Below are 23,495 nucleotides of genomic sequence, written 5' to 3'. Positions count from 1 at the left end.
TCCGTCAAAATATGGTTTAACAGACATGTAAAACCTCAAATTTTGGAACGAGGTAAAGAATAGCGGCACATTAGATACCTTTAAGATACCTACGTGAATATAAGAAAAAAAAAGTAGTTTGGGGGCATAAAATGGCAGCAATAGGCAATTTGCTGTAATTTGGTCTCTTTTGTTGCTTTTCAATGGCACTTGAACTTTCAGCTTAAATGGGCCCCCTTCGATAATATACTACCATTTTCTGAAGTTGATTACCACAGAATAAAAAAAAAACACGAATCTGTAATTATCTCGGACGAAATTCTAATTTTGTTGATAGCGACTTGAAAACTATGTTCCATTGCTCTCGATTAAATTGTCGATGTAATTTTTAAAAAATAGCATGTTTTTTGTGGAAGTTTCATCCCAGTTTAATGAAGTTCCAATGTTTTTGACAGCTAAACTATTTGACAGTCAAGTCTATTTTGTAAAATTAAATTTTAAAAACAAGTTTTTTTAACTACACGTAAGGAGCGACATTAAAACTTAAAACGGACAGAAATTATTCCGTATATGAAATGGGTTGTTCCCTCCTCAACGCCTCGCTCTTTACGCTAAAGTTTGACTCTTTGTCACAATTCTACTTTTTAAAACAATAAAAAACTTTATCGTAAAGAGCGAGGCGCTGAGAAGGGGACACCCCCTTTTATATACGGAATAATTTCTGTTCGTTTTAAGTTTCAATGTCACTCCTTGCTTGCAGTTAAAAAAAAAAATTTTTGAACATTTTTGAATTAATGCATGTTTTGATTTTGGCTCACTGCACATGAATAAATGAAACAACATTTGCATAATATTTTTTTTTTACTAAATGACTTTCTCATAGTTTTGATCGGTTGACTCTGTTAAAAAAAGGGTGGGGAAGGAGGCCTAGTTGCCCTCCAATTTTGTTTACTTAAAAATGCAACTAGGCTTTTTTTACGAACCTTTTTGTTAGTAACAAACATATGTTCCTTACAAATTAACTTGCGTAGAGAAATTTTATATTTGTGTATTTTTATTACGTATATGAGGGGGTTCGCCCCCTTGTTAATACCGCTAAAAGCTTGAATTTTGTCCCAAATCTTTAGGAATGACCCCTGAGTCACAAAGGCCGTAGAATAAATATACGTACATAAATATAATAAATATATAGTATTTTTAAAAATACTTTAGTGTAAAGAGCAAGGTATTGTGGAGGAGACGAACCCCCTTATATACGAACTATTGTGTGTTCGTTTTAAGTTTTAATGCTGGTCTTTACTTCGATTTTTTTTGCTCATTGTTTTTTTTTAATAATACTAGAAAATCCTTCACCCCTTCATAGAAATTATCTTCCCTCATGAAAGATTCCTCCATGGAAAGATCCTCCCGCGTAACCCCTTCCCCCCAACCCACCCTAACGCGAAAAAGCCCTCCTGAAAACCTCTGTGCACTTCATAATAACCATTACTATATGTAAATTAAATAAAAAAAACAAGTTTTTTTTTAACTGAAAGTAAGGAGCGACATTAAAACTTAAAACGCACAGAAATTACTTCGTATATGAAAGAGGCTGCTTCCTCATCAGCGCCCCGTTCTTTACGCTAAAGTTTGACTCTTTCTCTCAATTCTTCTTTTTAAAACAGTAAAAAACTTTAGCGTAAAGAGCGGGGCGTTGATGAGGAAGCAGCCTCTTTCATATACGAAGTAATTTCTGTGCGTTTTAAGTTTTAATGTCGCTCCTTACTTTCAGTTAAAAAAAACTTGTTTTTTTTATTTAATTTCTGAACGTTTTTGAATCAATGCATGTTTTGATTTTGGCTCTCCGCAGAGGAATAATCAAAACGAAATTAGCATATTATTTTTTTTTTGGCTAAATGGCTTTCTCATAATTTTGATCGAATGATTTTGAGAAAAAAAGAGCGGGGGACGAAGCCTAGTTACCCTCCGATTTTTTGGTTAATTAAAAAGGCAACTAGAACTTTTAATTTTTTACGAATCTTTTTATTGGTAAAAGATTTACGTAACTTATAAATTAGCTTACGTAAAGAACTTTTGTATTCTCATGTTTTTATTACATATATGAGGGGATTCACCCCTTCGTCAGTACCTTGCTCTTTACACTAAAGCTTAAATTTTATCCCAATTTATTAAGAATGACCCCTGAATCACAAAAGCCGTAGAATAAATAGTTTAAATTACTAAAAATACTTTAGCGTAAAGAGTGAGGTATTAGAAGGAGATGAGCCCCTCATATGGGTAATAATTTCTGTTTGTTTTAAGTTTTATTGCTGTTCCTTACTTCCAGCTTAAAAAGCTTTTTCACATTTATTTTTTAATTGTTGTTTTTTTAAATGATGCTAGTAAATCCTGCTCTCCCTTCATAGAAATTTTCTTCTCCCATGACAAATTCTCGATGGAAAGTTCCCCCAGCATATCCCCTCTTCTCAACCCCTCCCCCCAACCAAAAAAATCCTCCTGAAAACGCCTGTATACTTTCCAATAACCATTACTATATGTAAGCACAGGTCAAAGTTTGTAACTTGTTGCCCCTCCCACGGGGACTGTGGGGGAGTAAGTCGTCCCCAAAGACATAGTTATAAGGTTTTTCGACTACGCTGAATAAAATGGCTATCTCAGAATTTTGATCCGTTGACTTTGGGAAAATAATTAGCGTGGGAGGGGGCCTAGGTGCCCTCCAATTTTTTTGGTCACTTAAAAAGGGCACTAGAGCTTTTCATTTCCGTTAGAATGAGCCCTCTTGCAACATTCTAGGACAACTGGGTCGATACGATCACCCCTGGGAAAAAAAACAAAAAAAAACGAAAAAACAAAAAAACAAATAAACACGCATCCGTGATCTGCCTTCTGGCAAAAAATGCAAAATTCCACATTTTTGTAGATAGGAGCTCGAAACTTCTACAGTAGGGTTCTCTGATACGCTGAATCTGATGGTGTGATTTTCGTTAAGATTCTATGACTTTTAGGGGGTGTATCCCCCTATTTTCCAAAATAACGCAAATTGTCTCAGGCTCGTAACTTTTGATGGGTAAGACTAAACTTGATGAAACTTATATATTTAAAACCAGCATTAAAATACGATTCCTATGATGCAGCTATTGGTATGAAAATTCCATTTTTTAGCAATGATAGGCTACGCATATCCCCTATAACTTGGTTTGCTATAGTTGCTATACTTCCAGTTATATGGTTTTTTTGTCATGCAAATTAGAGCAAGGTTTTCCAAACAGTTTTATAGTTGTATTGTATACGAAGAGTTGGGGTTGAACTCAACTTCGGCAATTATTTTTATAGCTATTTAGCCGACAATAAACTTGGGGGCGTAATTCTTTGCGAAAATACCGCTTGACAACCGATGAACAAAATTATGGCAATACATGTAAGACTGCTTTCTATTCTGGACAAGAGATTTATCATTCCTGTTATGCTGTGGTAAAATCAGGCCTTTAATTCGGTCTGAATGATCTTGCACGCTTTGGATGACGTTATAATGCACGTTAAACCTTGGATGACGATATAATGGAATGAAGTTCATATTCATTCCCATCCAAACTTTGGAATCGTTACATCTAAATTTGTTTTAGTGGAATCATATATTTTTCATGTCTTTCTTATTTGTCAAGCCGAAATTATACCTAAATATGGTACTATCATCTTACTTTCTTTTTTTTCCTTCAAATAATCTGTGGTTTTAATAAACAGGAAATGTAGGATTCCTGAAAAAGTCTTTGCCATTTTTTGGCAAGTTCAGCAACATAAAAAATTTTTGAACCTTATACAAATTTTTAGAAAGCAATTCATCGCTGATTAAAATCTCTGAGTTCGATTGGTTTTGACAAGTTCAAATTTTCATCACTATGTTTCCGATGTTAAAAAAAAAACTGTTCCTGTTAAAAACTACCACTTCTGAAACCAGGGGTTGTTCCACCATACCCTAGTGTTGCAACTGAAACTGGGAGGGTATCTAAATAACCCTTCTATAGCTGTAAGCAGACTGACTATCTTGGAACTATTACTCGATAACAATTTAACTCTTTTCGGGCCAAAATTGAGGATATTATTCCTGCAAATTCCTCTGTTGACTCCGTCAAAATATGGTTTAACAGACATGTAAAACCTCAAATTTTGGAACGAGGTAAAGAATAGCGGCACATTAGATACCTTTAAGATACCTACGTGAATATAAGAAAAAAAAAGTAGTTTGGGGGCATAAAATGGCAGCAATAGGCAATTTGCTGTAATTTGGTCTCTTTTGTTGCTTTTCAATGGCACTTGAACTTTCAGCTTAAATGGGCCCCCTTCGATAATATACTACCATTTTCTGAAGTTGATTACCACAGAATAAAAAAAACACGAATCTGTAATTATCTCGGACGAAATTCTAATTTTGTTGATAACGACTTGAAAACTATGTTCCATTGCTCTCGATTAAATTGTCGATGTAATTTTTAAAAAATAGCATGTTTTTTGTGGAAGTTTCATCCCAGTTTAATGAAGTTCAATGTTTTTGACAGCTAAACTATTTGACAGTCAAGTCTATTTTGTAAAATTAAATTTTAAAAACAAGTTTTTTTAACTACACGTAAGGAGCGACATTAAAACTTAAAACGGACAGAAATTATTCCGTATATGAAATGGGTTGTTCCCTCCTCAACGCCTCGCTCTTTACGCTAAAGTTTGACTCTTTGTCACAATTCTACTTTTTAAAACAATAAAAAACTTTAGCGTAAAGAGCGAGGCGCTGAGAAGGGGACACCCTCTTTTATATACGGAATAATTTCTGTTCGTTTTAAGTTTCAATGTCGCTCCTTGCTTGCAGTTAAAAAAAAAAATTTTTTTGAACATTTTTGAATTAATGCATGTTTTGATTTTGGCTCACTGCACATGAATAAATGAAACAACATTTGCATAATATTTTTTTTTACTAAATGACTTTATCATAGTTTTGATCGGTTGACTCTGTTAAAAAAAGGGTGGGGAAGGAGGCCTAGTTGCCCTCCAATTTTGTTTACTTAAAATTGCAACTAGGCTTTTTTTTACGAACCTTTTTGTTAGTAACAAACATATGTACCTTACAAATTAACTTGCGTAGAGAAATTTTATATTTGTGTATTTTTATTACGTATATGAGGGGGTTCGCCCCCTTGTTAATACCGCTAGAAGCTTGAATTTTGTCCCAAATCTTTAGGAATGACCCCTGAGTCACAAAGGCCGTAGAATAAATATACGTACATAAATATAATAAATATATAGTATTTTTAAAAATACTTTAGTGTAAAGAGCAAGGTATTGTGGAGGAGACGAACCCCCTTATATACGTACTATTGTGTGTTCGTTTTAAGTTTTAATGCTGGTCTTTACTTCGATTTTTTTGCTCATTGTTTTTTTTTAATAATACTAGAAAATCCTTCACCCCTTCATAGAAATTATCTTCCCTCATGAAAGATTCATCCATGGAAAGATCCTCCCGCGTAACCCCTTCCCCCCAACCCACCCTAACGCGAAAAAGCCCTCCTGAAAACCTCTGTGCACTTCATAATAACCATTACTATATGTAAATTAAATAAAAAAAACAAGTTTTTTTTTAACTGAAAGTAAGGAGCGACATTAAAACTTAAAACGCACAGAAATTACTTCGTATATGAAAGAGGCTGCTTCCTCATCAGTGCCCCGTTCTTTACGCTAAAGTTTGACTCTTTCTCTCAATTCTTCTTTTTAAAACAGTAAAAACCTTTAGCGTAAAGAGCGGGGCGTTGATGAGGAAGCAGCCTCTTTGATATACGAAGTAATTTCTGTGCGTATTAAGTTTTAATGTCGCTCCTTACTTTCAGTTAAAAAAAACTTGTTTTTTTTTTATTTAATTTCTGAACGTTTTTGAATCAATGCATGTTTTGATTTTGGCTCTCCGCAGAGGAATAATCAAAACGAAATTAGCATATTATTTTTTTTTTGGCTAAATGGCTTTCTCATAATTTTGATCGAATGATTCTGAGAAAAAAAGAGCGGGGGACGAAGCCTAGTTACCCTCCGATTTTTTGGTTAATTAAAAAGGCAACTAGAACTTTTAATTTTTTACGAATCTTTTTATTGGTAAAAGATTTACGTAACTTATAAATTAGCTTACGTAAAGAACTTTTGTATTCTCATGTTTTTATTACATATATGAGGGGATTCACCCCTTCGTCAGTACCTTGCTCTTTACACTAAAGCTTAAATTTTATCCCAATTTATTAAGAATGACCCCTGAATCACAAAAGCCGTAGAATAAATAGTTTAAATTACTAAAAATACTTTAGCGTAAAGAGTGAGGTATTAGAAGGAGATGAGCCCCTCATATGGGTAATAATTTCTGTTTGTTTTAAGTTTTATTGCTGTTCCTTACTTCCAGCTTAAAAAGCTTTTTCACATTTATTTTTTAATTGTTTTTTTTTAAATGATGCTAGTAAATCCTGCTCTCCCTTCATAGAAATTTTCTTCTCCCATGACAAATTCTCGATGGAAAGTTCCCCCAGCATATCCCCTCTTCTCAACCCCTCCCCCCAACCAAAAAAATCCTCCTGAAAACGCCTGTATACTTTCCAATAACCATTACTATATGTAAGCACAGGTCAAAGTTTGTAACTTGTTGCCCCTCCCACGGGGACTGTGGGGGAGTAGGTCGTCCCCAAAGACATAGTTATAAGGTTTTTCGACTACTCTGAATAAAATGGCTATCTCAGAATTTTGATCCGTTGACTTTGGGAAAATAATTAGCGTGGGAGGGGGCCTAGGTGCCCTCCAATTTTTTTGGTCACTTAAAAAGGGCACTAGAGCTTTTCATTTCCGTTAGAATGAGCCCTCTTGCAACATTCTAGGACAACTGGGTCGATACGATCACCCCTGGGAAAAAAAACAAAAAAAAACGAAAAAACAAAAAAACAAATAAACACGCATCCGTGATCTGCCTTCTGGCAAAAAATGCAAAATTCCACATTTTTTTAGATAGGAGCTCGAAACTTCTACAGTAGGGTTCTCTGATACGCTGAATCTGATGGTGTGATTTTCGTTAAGATTCTATGACTTTTAGGGGGTGTATCCCCCTATTTTCCAAAATAACGCAAATTGTCTCAGGCTCGTAACTTTTGATGGGTAAGACTAAACTTGATGAAACTTATATATTTAAAGCCAGCATTAAAATACGATTCCTATGATGCAGCTATTGGTATGAAAATTCCATTTTTTAGAGTTTTGGTTAGTATTGAGCCGGGTCGCTCCTTACTACAATTCGTTACCACGAACTGTTTGACAATGACCAAAGTTTGTGAATTTCAGCCATTCCCCCGGTGACTTTGGGGGGTTTTGTCGTCCCCAAATACATACTTATTTGGTTTTTCACTAAGCTGAACAGAATGGCTATCTCCAAATTTTTATCAAGTGACTTTGGGGAAAAGTTGCGTGAGAGGGTGCCTAGGCGCCCTCCAATTCCTTGGTTACTTAAAAAGGGCACTATAACTTTTAATTTCTGTTAGAATGAGCCCTCTCACGACATTCTAGGACCACTGGATCGATAAGATCACCCCTGGGATAAAAAACAAAAAAGAAACAAAACAAATAAGCACACATCGCGATCTGACTTCTGGCAAAAAATACGAAATACCCCATTTTTGTAGATAGGAGGTTGGAAACTAGGGGTTTTCTGACACGCTAAGTCTGATGGTGTGATTTTGTTAAGATTCTATGACTTTTAGGGGGTGTTTCCCCCTATTTTCTAAAATAAATAAAATTTTTTGAGGCTCGTAACTTTTGATAAGTAAGACTAAACTTGAAGAAATTTATATATTTGAAATCAGCATAAAAATGCGATTCTTTTGGTGTAGCCTTTGGTATCAGAACTCCGTTATTTGGAGTTTTGGTTACTATTGAGTTGGGTCGCTCCTTACTACAGTTTGTTACCACAAACTCTCTGATAAACCACGAGACACTATTTTTTTTAATGCGAAAACTTTCAGTAAAAAATAAAATAGGAGTTTGACACTAGGTATGCACCAATTCCAAACTAGAAAATTAGTAATGGTTATTTTTTCAGGATCTATGGTTTAGGAAGTGGCTCGGATTTTAAGGCTTTTATTCATAATATTGGTGTACCTGCTTTGGACCTTCGCTACACCTACGAGGAAAACATTGGTAGCTACCCTCTCTATCATACCCTCTACGAGACTTACCACTTGCTCTCTTATTTGTACGACGAGGGGATGGCATTTATGAAATCAATTACACAACTTTGGGGAGAAGCAGCGAGGATTCTGGCTGATAGTCTGATAATACCTTTTGACGTCAGAGAGTATGCTTCTTATATTAACAAAACGTTTAGTGAAGTTGAGAGCTCGTATAAAAATGACCTTCAAGCTCAGGATATCTCGTTAGGTCAGTATGCTTACGTCCTTTCATCTTTAAATATAAAAAAACAAAGTTTAAAAGAAACAAAAAGCCAGCAGAAACAGAACTTTAAATATATTCTTTTTTTAAGAATAAACTTCAAAATGAAATAGACTTTAGTAAAATAACAGTAAAAGCTTCATGTTAATAAATATAAAGCTATGCCTTTGTGCTTTGTGTACCTTCCAGAAATATTTGCAATCATGACATTAAATTAACTTATCTAAGCTTGGTGCACCTCTGAGCTAGATAAAATTCAACAAAATAGTTTTTGCCATACAATGTAACTGAAAACCCATAGTAACCGGGAATTTTAAAACAAGTTCTGAAGAAAACTGTCAACCAAGGAAAATAGCCAATTGAACCCAACTCAAGAACGGTAACTGTTATTTCGATTGATCTCAAAAATAAAGTTTGTGAGCAAAAATCATGTTTTTTTAGTTTGGACCTCCTGGGGTCAAACTGGTGTCAAAATGGCGTCAAACTGAAACAAAAACTACACCATTAGAATCACTGTAGCCAAAAACTCCAATTAGGATAATTACAGCAATCTTCACCAACAAGGTCGAAGATTGCTTGTTGCAATCAAGGGGAGCAGTGGAGCAGTAGAAACACTGCTTCCACTGCTTCCTGACGTGACCCTTTTTTTAATTTGGACCTCCTGGAGTCAAACTGACGTCAAAATGGCGTCAAACTGAAATAAAAACTGCACCATCGGAATCACTATAGCCAAAAACTTCAATTAGGATAATTACAACAATCTTCACCAACAAGGTCAAGGATATTGGTGTGGGAATCAGTGATGTGTCTTCTTTTTTTTGACCCCCTGGTGTCAAACTGTTGTCAAAGTGGTGTCAAACTGAAACAAAAACTACACCATCGGAATCACTATAGCCGGAAACTCCAATTAGGATAATTACAGCAATCTTCACCAACAAGGTCGAAGATTGCTTGTTGCAATCAAGCAATCAAGGGGAGCAGTGGAGCAGTAGAAACACTGCTTCCACTGCTTCCTGACGTGACCCTTTTTTTAATTTGGACCTCCTGGAGTCAAACTGACGTCAAAATGGCGTCAAACTGAAATAAAAACTACACCATCGGAATCACTATAGCCAAAAACTCCAATTAGGATAATTACAGCAATCTTCACCAACAAGGTCAAGGATATTGGTGTGGGAAGCAGTGATGTGTCTCCTGTTTCTTTGTTTTTTTTGGAACTCCTGGTGTCAAAATGGTGTCAAACTGATGCAAATACTACACCATCGGAATCACTATAGCCAAAAACTTTAATTAGAATAATTACAACAATCTTCACCAACAAGGTCAAGGATATTGGTGTGGAAAGCAGTGATGTGTCTTCTTTTTTTTATTTTGGACCCCTGGTGTCAAATTGTTGTCAAAAAAGAGTCAAACTGAAACAAAAACTACGCCATCAGAATCACTATAGCCAAAAACTCCAATTAGGATAATTACAGCAATCTTCACCAACAAGGTCAAGTTTATTGGTGTGGGAAGCAATGACGTGTCTGCTTTTTTTAGTTTGGACCTCCTGGTGTCAAAATGGTGTCAAACTGAAACAAAAACTACACCATCGGAATCACTATAGCCAAAAACTCCAATTAGAATAATTACAGCAATCTTCACTAACAAGGTCAAGGTTATTGGTGTGGGATGCTGCGTCTCCTTTTTTTTAATGATCGCTAATGTGGCACACAAAGAGTTGTTTAATGTTTTATTTGAAATATTTAGTAAAACTGTCAAAACTTTCCGATCCAAAGCTGTATTTTTTGGTCTATTGAACCAAATTTAGGGTGTAGATAAGTAATGGCTTTTTTTAACATCTACCGGTTTAGATAGTCTCGTGTCCATGTCTGATCATAGATTCTTAATTTTCTCTCTTGTTTTTCACTACCCATGGTACTTAATATAAAGCTAGAGGTCCCTCTGAAGATAATCCTACAATACAAATTTCTTATTAGGTTACTATATTTTTGGTCTTCTGTATCTTTATTACAGAAGGCCTTTGGGCCTTTTTTATTAATATATTTTTGACTTTCATATTTTGGCAGATTCTATCTTCATCACCTTCGTTCAATTCAAATCAATATGAGAACTGGTGGATCCATATTTAGCCAATAAACAACAATTTTACCCTGTAAAGGCCAAAATACCATTCAGTAAAAACACTGGTATAGTAAATCAGCATGGAGCTTTGGAAGAGATTTTTATTAGCTTGCCAATTTAAGAGGTCAAATTGCCACATATGCGCAGTTTGGAAGAAATTAACGCTACTACAGAACTTTCATACGGTAAAACAAACGGTACATGGCATTACATGTTCACCAGCTATTGTGAAAGATTTAAGTGGATACATTGAACGGGAAGGGGAGGGTAAAGTGTCAAAAAGATCAATTTTAGGCCCATATTCCGAATTTGAATTATGAGGCCCTTCAGATCAGCTTTCAAGGGGGAAATTTATCCCTTAGTTTCCATTTCCCCAAAAATATAAATGTGGATTAGGCTTGCAATATGATTCATGAGAAAATGACAGCCTCATTCTTTTGTGGAAATGGTATATCGAAGGGCCGTGAAAAAAAGTTGTAGACAGAATTTAAAAACTTGATCAGGACTAAATTCTTTTTTAAATGATGCAGTCTCCAACTGATGCTATATGAGAGATGTTTACTAACCTCTCAATTTGAGAAGCCACATTGTCATAGATATGACTGTTTTAAAAAGGAATGGTTATTTATAAATTTTATACAGTAAAACTAAAAGTTACATAACATTGCATAAATATGCACCACTTATTATAGAAGACCCTAGTGGATCTTTTGAAGGGAGAAAGGATCTTTGAAGGCAATAAAGAGTCAAAAAGTGCGATTTTAGGCGCAAATATAAAAATCTTTCATAAGGTCTTTCAAATTAGTTTTTTAAGGGAAGTTTTTCCCTAACCTTTATTCCTGTAGAAGAGTGTATATTTGGACCAGGCGTGCAATCAGTGGCGTCATTTTTTGGGGGGAGGGGGGCATTTGTCTACCTAATAACTTTGAGAAAAAAGTTTTTATATATCCCATGGCTTTTGAATCTTCAATTTTGGAACCCTCTTGCCCCCCCCCCCGATAAAAATACTGAAGCTACGCTCCTGTTTGCAGTATAGGTGATTGGTAAATGATAGCCTCCTTCTTTTTGTGGAAATGGTAGTTTTTGATGAAAAACAGCATTTTTTGTATGCCCAAATACCGTGAAAAGAACATATAAACCTAAGTTAAAATTTATTCACTACTAAGCTTTTGATTAATTGATACAGTTTCTAAATAGACAAGAAGTTCTTAATGTGAAGAAACATACTCTCCCGCCATCTATTCTACTTATTCAATATTGTAGAACGCCGGATTTTCCTAGCTATTATTCAGATTTTGGTCCCTAACAGCATTCGCCTGGGTACTGACGACTAAATTTTATCGAGACCCGGTTTGATCTTTCCTTTGTAATCATTTTTGATCATCTTTGCCCCTAATATGTATACTCATTTAAAATATTAATCTTATAACAATATATGCAGGCCACGGAGATTCATCAATGAAAGGTCTTAATTTGCAGTCTCGAAAGAATCATTCCAAAGAGAAGTCTACTTCTTATCTTATTTTTAAGAAATAGATCTATTTCTATTATGGAATTTGATCGTCAACAAGGGTTTAATATGGATCAAAAACTACTTACTTAACTGAAAGTGGTGCATTGCCCAGAAGCCTTAAAAAATTTAGAACTTAATTTGAATTTATTAACTTTTTGTTTTCGAATCAAAAGTTCAAATTCATTTAGATTCAGCTTATTTTCCAAAATAGACATGGTAGAACAATTAGGTCTAGAGTAGTATGCAGAAAATCTTACTAATAAAAAATAACATATGTAAACATATTTATTGGCCCCTTTATGAAATGTGCCTCTTATATTTCTGGCTCAGCACAAAGGCAAATAAATCCAATTAGTATTTTTAATTTGCTTTTTATAATTATAGTAAGTAAGCAAGTGTGACGGCACTAGACCCTTAGGGTCTGAATTGGCGGTAATGAACTCTGTTTCGTGGCCCTTCAGCCAGGAAGAGGGACGAGGACTGGGAGCCAGCCATCGTGTGCCTTCGAACACCCTTCCTGCTTAAATTCCCCTTAGAATTGAATGAAATCCCTTAGATGGGAATGAAATCCCTTAAGGAAATCCTTAAGGGAATGAAATCCCTTAGATTTCACTAGATACTTATTCATAGCTGGTTCGCCTCTGGTTGAGCTTACAGAATAATTATTCATATAATTATACTTATGGCATAAAGTGCTATGGACAAGTTTTATTTCAAACAACTTCCTTTTTATTTCAGACAACTTCCGGAATGCAGTCGCTCACTTTGATCAACAGGCAACCAGATTTTTAGATATTGAAAAGAGTGTTGATTTACAAGAGTAAGTAGAACATACCAATAAAACACCACTAAATTTATATATTAATTAATAAGTAAGTTAACATTTGATAATTTATTGTAAGGAATGTGAATCAACGGAATGATTAGTATCGTTTAGTAATAATAACTATTTGGGTTTAAACCCCAAATGATTAAGAATGGAAAGAGAATTCTATGAACCAAGATTAGAAAATCGGAAGGTAAAGAGAAAAGAGTGGTTAAGTAATAAAGTGTGAGTACTCTGAAAGATGGAGGAGGATTTTTTAGAAGTTTTCCAGAAGATTTTTCACCGGGTTTGAGTACCCGTCTGACTGACAGAATTTCAATCAGATGTACGGAAAATGTGGTTCAATCCCGCTTTCTTGTGGTATAATCAGAGGAAGGTCGATATGGCTAGGGCAGGTTCTGCAGATGAAGGATGACATATTCCCAAAGATCATCGGTGTTGGCCAACTATTAAGGGCCAAAGGAAAAGCAGATTGTTTCCTAATGGGGTGGGAGGGTATATAAGAAAAGGTTAAAGGGTATAAAAAGGGAGGTTTTGGATAGGTTGGGATGGAGGAGGAGCATGTGTAGCTATGTTGGCATCAGACTGCTTGATGTTGCAGTGAGTTGTTGTTAGTAGTAGTAGCTGGTTGAACATACGACGTTGGCTAAAGATAATATCCATTAATACAGTCGTATTAAAGTCAAACCCCACAAAAGGCATTTCTTTTTATTATAAAGTCTGATGTTATAATATTTAGTAGCCTGATATGTCAAGAAAATATTGTTATTTATGGTGATTCTTGTAAATTTAAAATAAAGAACGGATGCACTTAGAACTTGACTTAAAGCTTTCAAGACATTCTTGCAAGTTGTATATCATCAAGGCTTTTGACAATCTTTTTCTAATATATGAGCTAGTATTAATAGTTTTTAAGATTCATATTAAAGAATAATATTTATCAGAAGTAATGCCAAGGCCCACAAAGATTTACTACTACCACTATTACTAACAACTCATGGCACCACCAAGCACACTGCGGTGTGTGAGGCACACTCCTCTTCCACCGAATCTATCCAAAGCTTCATTGTTTACTCCCTCATATGAATTTTCAATTTCCTTGAAATCCCTTATAGACATTTACAATACTCGTACTATTGAGTAGCTACCATATTTTTTTATTGAAGCTATTAAAACAACTGGTTTATTCTTATTCTTTGTTTGTTCTTTTTTCTCTTTTTTTGTTTATCCATATTTTTTATTGAATTTATTAAAATAGCTGGTTTATTCTTATTCTTTGTTTATTCTTTTTATGGTTTATCCATATTTTTTTTATTGAAGTAATTAAAATAACTGGTTTATTCTTATTCTTTGTTTATTCATTTTTTTCTTTTTTTTGTTTATCCATATTTTTTTTATTGAAGTCATCAAAATGATTAGTTTATTCTTATTCTTTGCTTTATTCTTTGCTTAGTGTTCTTATTCTTTATTTGTATTTTTGTTTCGAGGGACATTATTGTACGAATATTTAATTGTAACCTCAAATTTTGATTCTAGAGGTAGTTTAGGGCTTTCGATTAAAAACTGCAGCATTTAAAAAGTGAGCTGAATAGGGTTACCACGCGGTGAAAAAATAACTAGATTTTAGTGATTTTTTAGTTGATTTAGATATTTTCTTCAATAATCTAGTGATCTATGCGCTGATTTAGCGATTTTCTAGTTTAGGCAATGTAAAAAATTACTAGAATTAGTGGTGAGTCACTAAGGGTGGTAACCATGGATCTGAATGGTTATATTTTTCTTTCGTTCCCAACTACCTCAAAGACTCAAATTCTTTTGAACGCATCAGCGTGTTTCACGTTTACGTGCAATTATAGGAAATCTCATGAATTTCAGGTCCTGATTATCATACTATATACATATTTTAAGATAAACTTTACTTTCTAAACATATCTATGCAAACATAAAATTACTTTAATAGATATAAACAATTTATATCTCAATATTTCTTTAGTACCAAACTACCCTATAGACTCCAAAATCTTTTAGAACATATAAACATGTAAGAAAACATATATGTAATATTATAGTGAATTTAAAAGATTTAATATGCATCAACTTCATACTATGTACATATTTAAAGGAGCACTTTATATTTCAAACGTATTTAAGTAAAGTATATTTCAATAAGTACTTAATGAGATATAGACAATTTGCGTTAGATAAGACTTTTGCTCTCGTAGAAGTCTCACTTCTATTAGGCACAAGTATCAAAGAAAGGCGAATCCATCTCTTAAAAAATATTTATAAGCAAGCTATATATATTGTAGCTTGCAACATACATATAAACAGCCTACATATATGTTGAGATATATCCGTGTGGGTATAACCCATCGCGATGTTGTTATGTAATGACTTCGTTTGTTTGTGTTAGTGTATTTGAATATTTTCCTATGCTTTAATTATATTAATCAAAAGTTTAAACTAGAGCCTTTAGCTGTATTTATATGTTGTTAATTGCATTTGTATGTTTTTTTGTGGCCAAGGCCCTGTGGTTTTATTTGTGTTTTTTATACTATACTACTATACTATACTGTTGAACTCTTGTAGAAATACCCCCAGAAAGCAAAAGCTTTTCAGCCTGGGAACTCAGAATCTGCGAGATGAAATATTGTCATTTTAAGTAGGTACTCAGTTTGATCAAGCAATAATTTGTTCTTTCAACATACCGTTAATCACTATATTAGTTAATGACCAGCTGAAGTTTCTGTTAAGCTTTGTGAAAGTACAAAGGCCAGTGAAATGAATTTTGATTTTTGCATTGAGATTTTGTATTTTTCTTTTTTTTGTAAACCTTGATTAGCCTTGATATGATATTTCGAAACTTTGATTCACCTTTCATTTTTTTTCTTGTGTGGTTGCTGATGCTATGATAAATTAAACCTAACTCGAAATAAAACATAACTTTTAGTAGAGGATGTCAGATGATCTGGCCTTTAAAAGGCTCAGGGGGCGTCAGTCCTATTCCTCCTTGTTGTAATTTGTGTTCATTTTAAATCCGATTTATTTATGCTTTAATGCTGCATACTTACCTACTTACTCAAACCTCCTGCTCAGCAGCGTCTCCAGCGTAGAAGGAACCAGCCCTCAGTGCCGTTAGGTGTCTCCAGAGTGATCTGTCATAGGAAATGGGAGATTTGTTGGGGTCTGAGGTCTACCTCTGGGATGTTTCTACCACATACGTTTTATCGTAAATTACCAAGATAGGTAAACTTTAATGTGAAAAATAGAAATAAGCTCTTTGTCAGTTAAAGCATCAGCGTTGAGTTTGTAAAGAGTATTGCCCCTCCCGATTTTTTTTATCCCCGGTTGTGGTGATTATTTTGCGTGATTTTGAAAGAATGGTTGTAAAAAATTACAAGAATGCTCATTCAATTAACTCCTTTAACCATAAATGAACTAAAAGTATTCACTATAAAATCTATGTGGTTTTAACCAGTTTTCTCAAACCAATGTATAAGTGCTAACCTAGTCAAAAAGAAGTTTCAGTATTTCACATTTTCAGCCATCACACTCCAAAGCCCAATTTTTATCGTAATGAAAGTGACTTTTATTTTTAGTCCATTGGCCATTCGATCTTTGAATGACAAACTGATGCTGGTCGAAAGAATGTTCATTGATCCACTGGGAGTTTCAGACAGAGCAGATATTGTTAAGTAAGTACAGCATTCCTTGTGAAGGCCGTATCAAGGGAGAGGGGCTAGGGGGCTGGAATTCCCTTCGTCAAGTTGTTTGCCTGACTCATAAAAATGGAACAAAATACATACGAACGGTTTATGCGTTTTTTAATTTTTGTGAAACCTCCCCCAAAGAAAAAACAAACAAAGAATAGCCCCCTCCTCCTGAAGAAAAATCCTGTATGCGACCCTGTTCCTTGCTCTCTCTTTTGCAATATACATTTTTGGATCTAACTAACTGCTGTTGATGTTCAACCTTCGTTCGAGACCTTCCGAAAGAGATAGGCGTAAAAGACTGAAAACTTGCTCCTCACTCCTGAAATTTGGAAAAGAAAAAATATTGTACTAAAAAATATACATATATATATATATATATATATATATATATATATATATATATATATATATATATATATATATATATATATATATATATATATATATATATATATATATATATATATATATATATATATATATATATATATATATATATTTCCTTGAATATTTAATTTATCACAGCGTTTACTTATTGAAAATTTCAAACTTACAGATACATACATTTATCTTCTACCTAAAGAAACAACCACACATACACGCACAAAATGCTATTATATCCTTATCTTATAAAGAATACCAAATAAATCCATATGAAAATCTTCAGTATTATATGCCTTTTTTTAGATTTGAATCCATAAGTGGAGCTAGAGGGAATAAGAGGCGAAGCTCAGGCATGTATGAGAAAAGGGGGGAGCTAAAGGCTCAGAGACCCACCGGAGAATGTTCATTGACCCATTTGAAGCTTAAGGCAGATTTGAAAGTGTCATATTAATTTTTGCTATTGTTTCCTCTAACCAAAACGTTGAAAATTTTATTTGTGTGTAAGTGGCCTCGTTTGTGACAACAACAAGGGTTTGCTCTGATTCACTTGTCAGACCTTCTTAGCTGTAGTGATGAAAGAAGTGCTGTAAGTTGAAGCTGGATGTAGGCTAAAAAATAACTGCTAATTAATATATTATTGTGCTGGTTCTGGACAAACAGTTGCCACATATACTTTCTCTTTGGGGTGGGATCCAGATACAAGTTTTTCGAAAGGGTAGTGCTTCCAACTCATAATTAAGTTTTACTTCTTTATCTTTGGGAAAATTTGACTGGATCTAATGAATTTTTCATCCTGTTATTTTTTTTATTTGCAAGCCTTTATTAGAATGGTAGGCATTGATAATTTACTTTGATGACAAGAAAATTCATTTAAATTTGATATTGATGCAGTGTTTCTGAAGGTGTAGTGAGATCACTGGTCGTGAAATTTTTTACTTTAGAGAATCTATAAAAACCCGAGATAATAAAAGTAAAAAGATAAGTTTGTTTTTATTTCCTCGGGAAATGCAGAGCCAACCACTGAACAGGGTTACAAAATTAAGCATCAAGGGTTTTTGAGTGAATCTAAAAAATTTAATTTTTTTTAAGAGAACCGTCATGAGTCATCAAAAGTTGTTCTCCTTACTCAAAATTATAGTTCATCCTGGCAAATATTAGTGAAAATCTGAACCTGGTAGACAAGTTAAATTTATAATTTTTCTGTGCATGTGAGGTTATGATCAATTTAATGAGCATCTCTAGTCAATATCATTTTTAATTTTCATATTTCTTACGCATAAAAATATTTAAAGTTAGTTCTTATAAAACAAGCTATTAAAGTGCCTTTAGTTTTGACATTTCCATAGTTACCAGCAGATGCAACTACCACACTCAGACCCTGTGTACTACACTCAAGCCCTGTTGATTACCACGCCTGTTGTTGTAAGCCCTTTTGACTGCCCTATAAAGGCATAGGTACTCTTTGTGTGGGCTGTGGGAGCCAACCAAAGCTGTATTCAAATTACTTCTGCTGGCTTGTCTTTATTTACTAAGTACAAAAGAAACAAAAAAGAGGGAATTTGAACAAAGAAAAACAATTAAAATAATAGTGGTTTTTATTAAAATAATAAAAGTGGCATGTGAATGTGGTGACATTGTTATATTGGTATATTCTCATTGGTTTGAATCTTCTTACTTCCATAAAGTTAAAAGCCTCCATATTGGGGAACTTATCCTCTTTCACGGAGATTTGTGAAAAAGAATTTAAAGCATTCAGGGGCAAGGGGCTACATTATGACGTAGAAATTTGTCTTCTTGCAAGTGTTCACACAACAGTTTTCAATAATAATGCAATGGAATGATGCAATTATCTCGTTATATAATCAAAATGTTCTCACCGTCGAAAGCACCAGAAATAGATATTAATTACTGTTTCGAGGCAGACTAAGTATTCTGAGCTGTATTTTTTAAAATTTAGATAATTTAAAAAAAAATATATAATATTTTTTTAAAATAAGTTATCCCGCTGTATTTTCAAACAGTTCGTGGTAACGAACTGTAGTAAGGAGCGACCCGGCTCAATAGTAAACGAAACACTAAAAAACGGAATTTCAATGCTAAAAGATATATCAAAAGAATCAGATTTTTATGATGATTTTAAATATATAAGTTTCATCAAATTTAGTCTTTGTCATCAGAAGTTACGAGCCTGAGAAAATTTGCCTTATTTTAGAAAATAAAAAAGTCATAGGATCTTAACGAAAATCGCACCATCGGATTCAGCGTATCAGAGAACCCTATAGAAAAAATTTCAAGGTCCAATCTACAAAAATGTGGAATTTCGTATTTTTTGCCAGAAGACAAATCACGGGTGCGTGTTTATTTGTTGTTTTTTTTTTTTCCCAGGGGTCATCATATTGACCAAGTGGTCCTAGAATGTCGCAAGAGGGCTCATTCTAACGGAAATGAAAAGTTCTAGTGCCCTTTTTAAGTGACCAAAAAAATTGGAGGGTACCTAGGCCCCCTCCCACGCTCATTTTTTACGAAAGTCAACGGATCAAAATTTTGAGATAGCCATTTTGTTCCGCATAGTCTAAAACCATAATAACTATGTCTTTGGGGATGACGTACCCCCCACAGTCCCTGGGAGAGGGGCTGCAAGTTACAAACTTTGGCCAATGTTTACATACAGTAATGGTTACTGGGAAGTGTACCAACGTTATCAGGGGGATTTTTTTGGTTTGGGTGTGGGGTTCAGGGGAGGGGGCTATATGGGAGGATCTTTTCTTGGAGGAATATTTCATGGGGGAAGAGAAATTCAATCAAAAGGGCGCAGGACTTTCTAGCATTACTATAAAAAGACAAACAATGAAAATATAAACATGAAAAAGTTTTCTCAATTGAAAGTAACGAGAAGCATCAAAACTTAAAACGAACAGAGATTATTACGCATATGAGGGGTTCTAAAAATACTTTAGCATAAAGAGCGAGGTATTTAGGAGGAGATAAATACTTCACTCTTTATGCTAAAAATTTTTTAAGTAATTTCAACTATTTATTCTACGGCCTTTCTGATTCAGGGGTCATTCTTAAAGAATTGGGACAAAACAAGATTTAGTGTGAAGAGCGAGGTATTAACGAGGGGACCAACCCCCTCATATATATAATCAAAAATATAAGAATATAAAAGTTTGTTACGTAAGTTAATTCTTAAGTTGCGTATTTTTTTACTAATAAAAACGTTCGTTAAAAATTAAAAACTCTAGTTGCCTTTTTAAGTAACCGAAAAATTGGAGGACAACTAGGCCTCCTTCCCCACTCCTTATTTCTCAAAATCGTCTGATCAAAACTAAGAGAAAGCCATTTAGCCAAAAAAAGAATTAATATGCAAATTTCATTTTAATAATTTATGTACGGAGAGCCAAAATCAGACATGCATTAATTCAAAAACTTTCAGAAATTAAATAAAAAAAACAAGTTTTTTGAAATGAAAGTAAGGAGCGACATTAAAACTTAAAACGAACAGAAATTACTCCTTATATGAAAGGGGTTTTTCCTCCTCGACGCCCCGCTCCTTGCGCTAAAGTTTGATTCTTTCTCGCAACTCTACTTTTTAAAACAATAAAAAACTTTAGCGTAAAGAGCGGGGCGTCGAGGAGGAAAAACCCCTTTCATATAAGGAGTAATTTCTGTTCGTTTTAAGTTTTAATGTCGCTCCTTACTTTCATTTCAAAAAACTTGTTTTTTTTATTTAATTCAGACACAGGAACAAAGTCTGAGTTAGATCCTATGATCTTGGATAAAAAAAAAGAGAAAAAAAAACAGCCTTGGCTTATACACATGGTGCATTTCAAAAGTTGTATCGTCAAGAAACAGAGAATAAATTTAGTTTTAAGCAGAAATAGTATTTTTGAGACTGTGTTCAAAGAACGGCAACCATGGTTTTTTTTTGAGGAGAAAGATTTTTGTTGGGACAAGCCTGTTTAAAAGTAATGAGGAGTTGTCAGCTACAGTGTTTTATTGATACCGAAGTTATGCTCCGCAACACCTCCGTCGGTGAAGTCGATTAAAGGCTGCTTCAACGCTCGACCATTGCAAAACATCACAGATATGGATTACCCCCAAAGAATATATAATCATAGGCAGCGCAATAGCGCTACCTATGTAAAGAGCGATGTGGGCACAATGTATTATTTATTTACCTTTTAAATTTTTTCTTTCTTTTTTTTAAGACCAGGATTCTTTGTATCAAAGGAATTGTCGCAGAAACTTCAATAGGAGCTCATTCGAAAGGAAATTGAAAGGGCTAGTGCCCTTTTTAATAGTCAAAAGTGATCGGAGGGCAGCTAACCCCCCTCCCTCACCCACAATTTCCCCAAACACGTCCAATCAGAATTTTGAGATAGCCAATTTGTTCAATGTAATTGAAAGAAAATCATGCCTTTGAAGATAACATCCCCCACCAGCCCTCAGGACATGGTAAGTTATGCCCTGGGGGCTTGTAGGGTATATAAAGAAAGGATGATCGTATAAACTTCGGAGGGGCTCGTTGGATTGCTAATCAGAAGTTCTAGTGCACTTTTTAAGATTCAGAGTGATCGGAGGGTGGAAAACCCCCACCAATCCAAACCTCGTGTTTTCCCATCATGGATCTGATAGAAATTTTTAGATGGTTGTTTGCTGTCGTAGAAACTTCGAAAAACGCTCATTCGATTGGAAATTGAAACGGCTAGTGCCCTTTTTATTAGTCAAAAGTGATTGAAGGGCAACAAGCCCCCTCTCTCCCACGCTGATCAATTCCCAAAACACATCTAATCAAAATTTATAGATAGCCATTTTGTTCAATGTAGGTGAAATGTCTGGAAACTATGTCTAGCATCGGTGTAAAAAAAAAATCTAGTAACGTTAAAGTCACCTAGCGTTCGGTGTTTTGGGCATTTTTCAAGCTCTTTAGTTATATTTTTTCAGAAAATAAAATGGGAAGCTTAATACCACACTAATTTTAGCAATTACACTGATCAAAAACAATTTGTCGTATCATTATCCTAAAAAACACCAAGAAACACTAAAGAGTAGATGGCATTGGTCCTTTTTTTCAAGACCATCGCCAGTTTCCACTCCTATAAGTTACCTATACTCTTTGGTCTACTCTTAGTAGTCACTTTATGTCTGCTAATTTGTTTCCCCTTTTTCTTCTCCATACCCTTAAATTTTATTGTTTTTTAGTCACATTCTGTTTGCCCCGAGTATAAAGGACACATATGCCAGCGTAGGTTTTGCTGGTTTGACAGACCTCATTGAAGCAGCAAAAGAGAGTGGAGCAGCCGAAGACTGGGAAAATGTCAAGAAGCATCTTTCTGTTATTGTATTCATGATGCAAGAAGCAGGAAATATACTAACATCCATCTAATGATTGGTGGAACGGTTTCATATCCTATTAATAGCTATTTAATTTGGCCAATGCTTTGTAATATCATTGTTTGTTTTGTGGTTTTTTGAAGTTAAATAAGATAAATAAGAAATGTACAATATTCATCTATGGAAGCTGTGGTGTGTTTCTTTTTTGCGATGCTAATTTTATAAGTGATTCCTTTGGATGCCAAATCAATAATAATTTTATTGTTTTGTTTAGATTTTACTGCTACAGCACTTGATTAATTTACTACCTTGATTAATCAAGGTACTACAATTAATCCTACTTGATTAATTACTTGATTAATTTACTGGGTCTTTTTCATGAAACCCTACAAAATTAGTGAAAGAAAAATACAATAACAGATTGAAACGCCTGATTTTTCTTTTTTAAACACGTTGACAAAATTTTACAATTAAAAATAAGGAAGTATTTTTTACCTTGCAAGGAGCTAGAGAGGTTAGAGAGTTAAAAGAATTGAAAAGGAAAAGTCTTAAGGACAGCGGTTAGAGATAAAATTAACAGAACAATATATTAATAATATTGCATTAATAATATTAATAAAACCTGAGTATTTAGTGAAAATTGTGATGTCCAATTAGAAATTGGACAAGCGTGAATGGAATAATTATAAAGTCTTTAGCATAATTTTGTAAAAATCAAATTGCATAGTAAAATGATATTACTAGAATTAGAGATGCTACTCATAAAGCTATAAGAGAAGGTTTGTCGTGTCTTAGGAAAGGGGAAGGTGTGATTAATAGATTTTCATGCTTAGAGTAACATTTGGAAAGTGCCTGAACTGCCTATTTTATTGCTACTACTAATAACCAATTGCAGCACTATGCCAACTGAGGCCAACGCAGCTAAGCAGGCTCCTCCTCCATACCACTAGGTGGGAGAAACCCACCTAATATACGTAATAATTTTTGTTCGTTTTAAGTATTAATGTCGTTCCTTACTTTCAGTTGAAGAAACTTGTTTTTATGGCACTTGGTATTAACCAAGTGACATATAGTGGTCACAAATTCTGTCAGTCTGTCTGTCTGTCTGTCGGTCCCGGTTTTGCTACTTTAGGCACTTCCAGGTAAGCTAGGACGATGAAATTCG

At 34.3% G+C, this 23,495-nt stretch overlaps 1 protein-coding gene across 1 annotated transcript in view; it reads left to right on the top strand.

Moving 5' to 3' along the window:
• LOC136026873 (putative N-acetylated-alpha-linked acidic dipeptidase) overlaps positions 1–22,507 on the top strand; it is a 102,533-nt gene extending 80,026 nt beyond the window's left edge. Inside the window, exons 12-15 of the mRNA XM_065703661.1 lie at positions 8,084–8,421; positions 12,809–12,890; positions 16,496–16,591; positions 22,199–22,507. Coding sequence (XP_065559733.1) covers positions 8,084–8,421; positions 12,809–12,890; positions 16,496–16,591; positions 22,199–22,382 — 700 coding nt within the window. The 3' untranslated portion in view covers positions 22,383–22,507. The remainder of the gene's footprint in view (positions 1–8,083; positions 8,422–12,808; positions 12,891–16,495; positions 16,592–22,198) is intronic.
• The last annotated feature ends 988 nt before the right edge of the window (positions 22,508–23,495 follow it).

This window comes from Artemia franciscana, chromosome 5 (assembly GCF_032884065.1).
Source record: "Artemia franciscana chromosome 5, ASM3288406v1, whole genome shotgun sequence".
Taxonomy (NCBI): domain Eukaryota; kingdom Metazoa; phylum Arthropoda; class Branchiopoda; order Anostraca; family Artemiidae; genus Artemia; species Artemia franciscana.
This window is presented reverse-complemented; position numbering and strand designations above follow the sequence as displayed.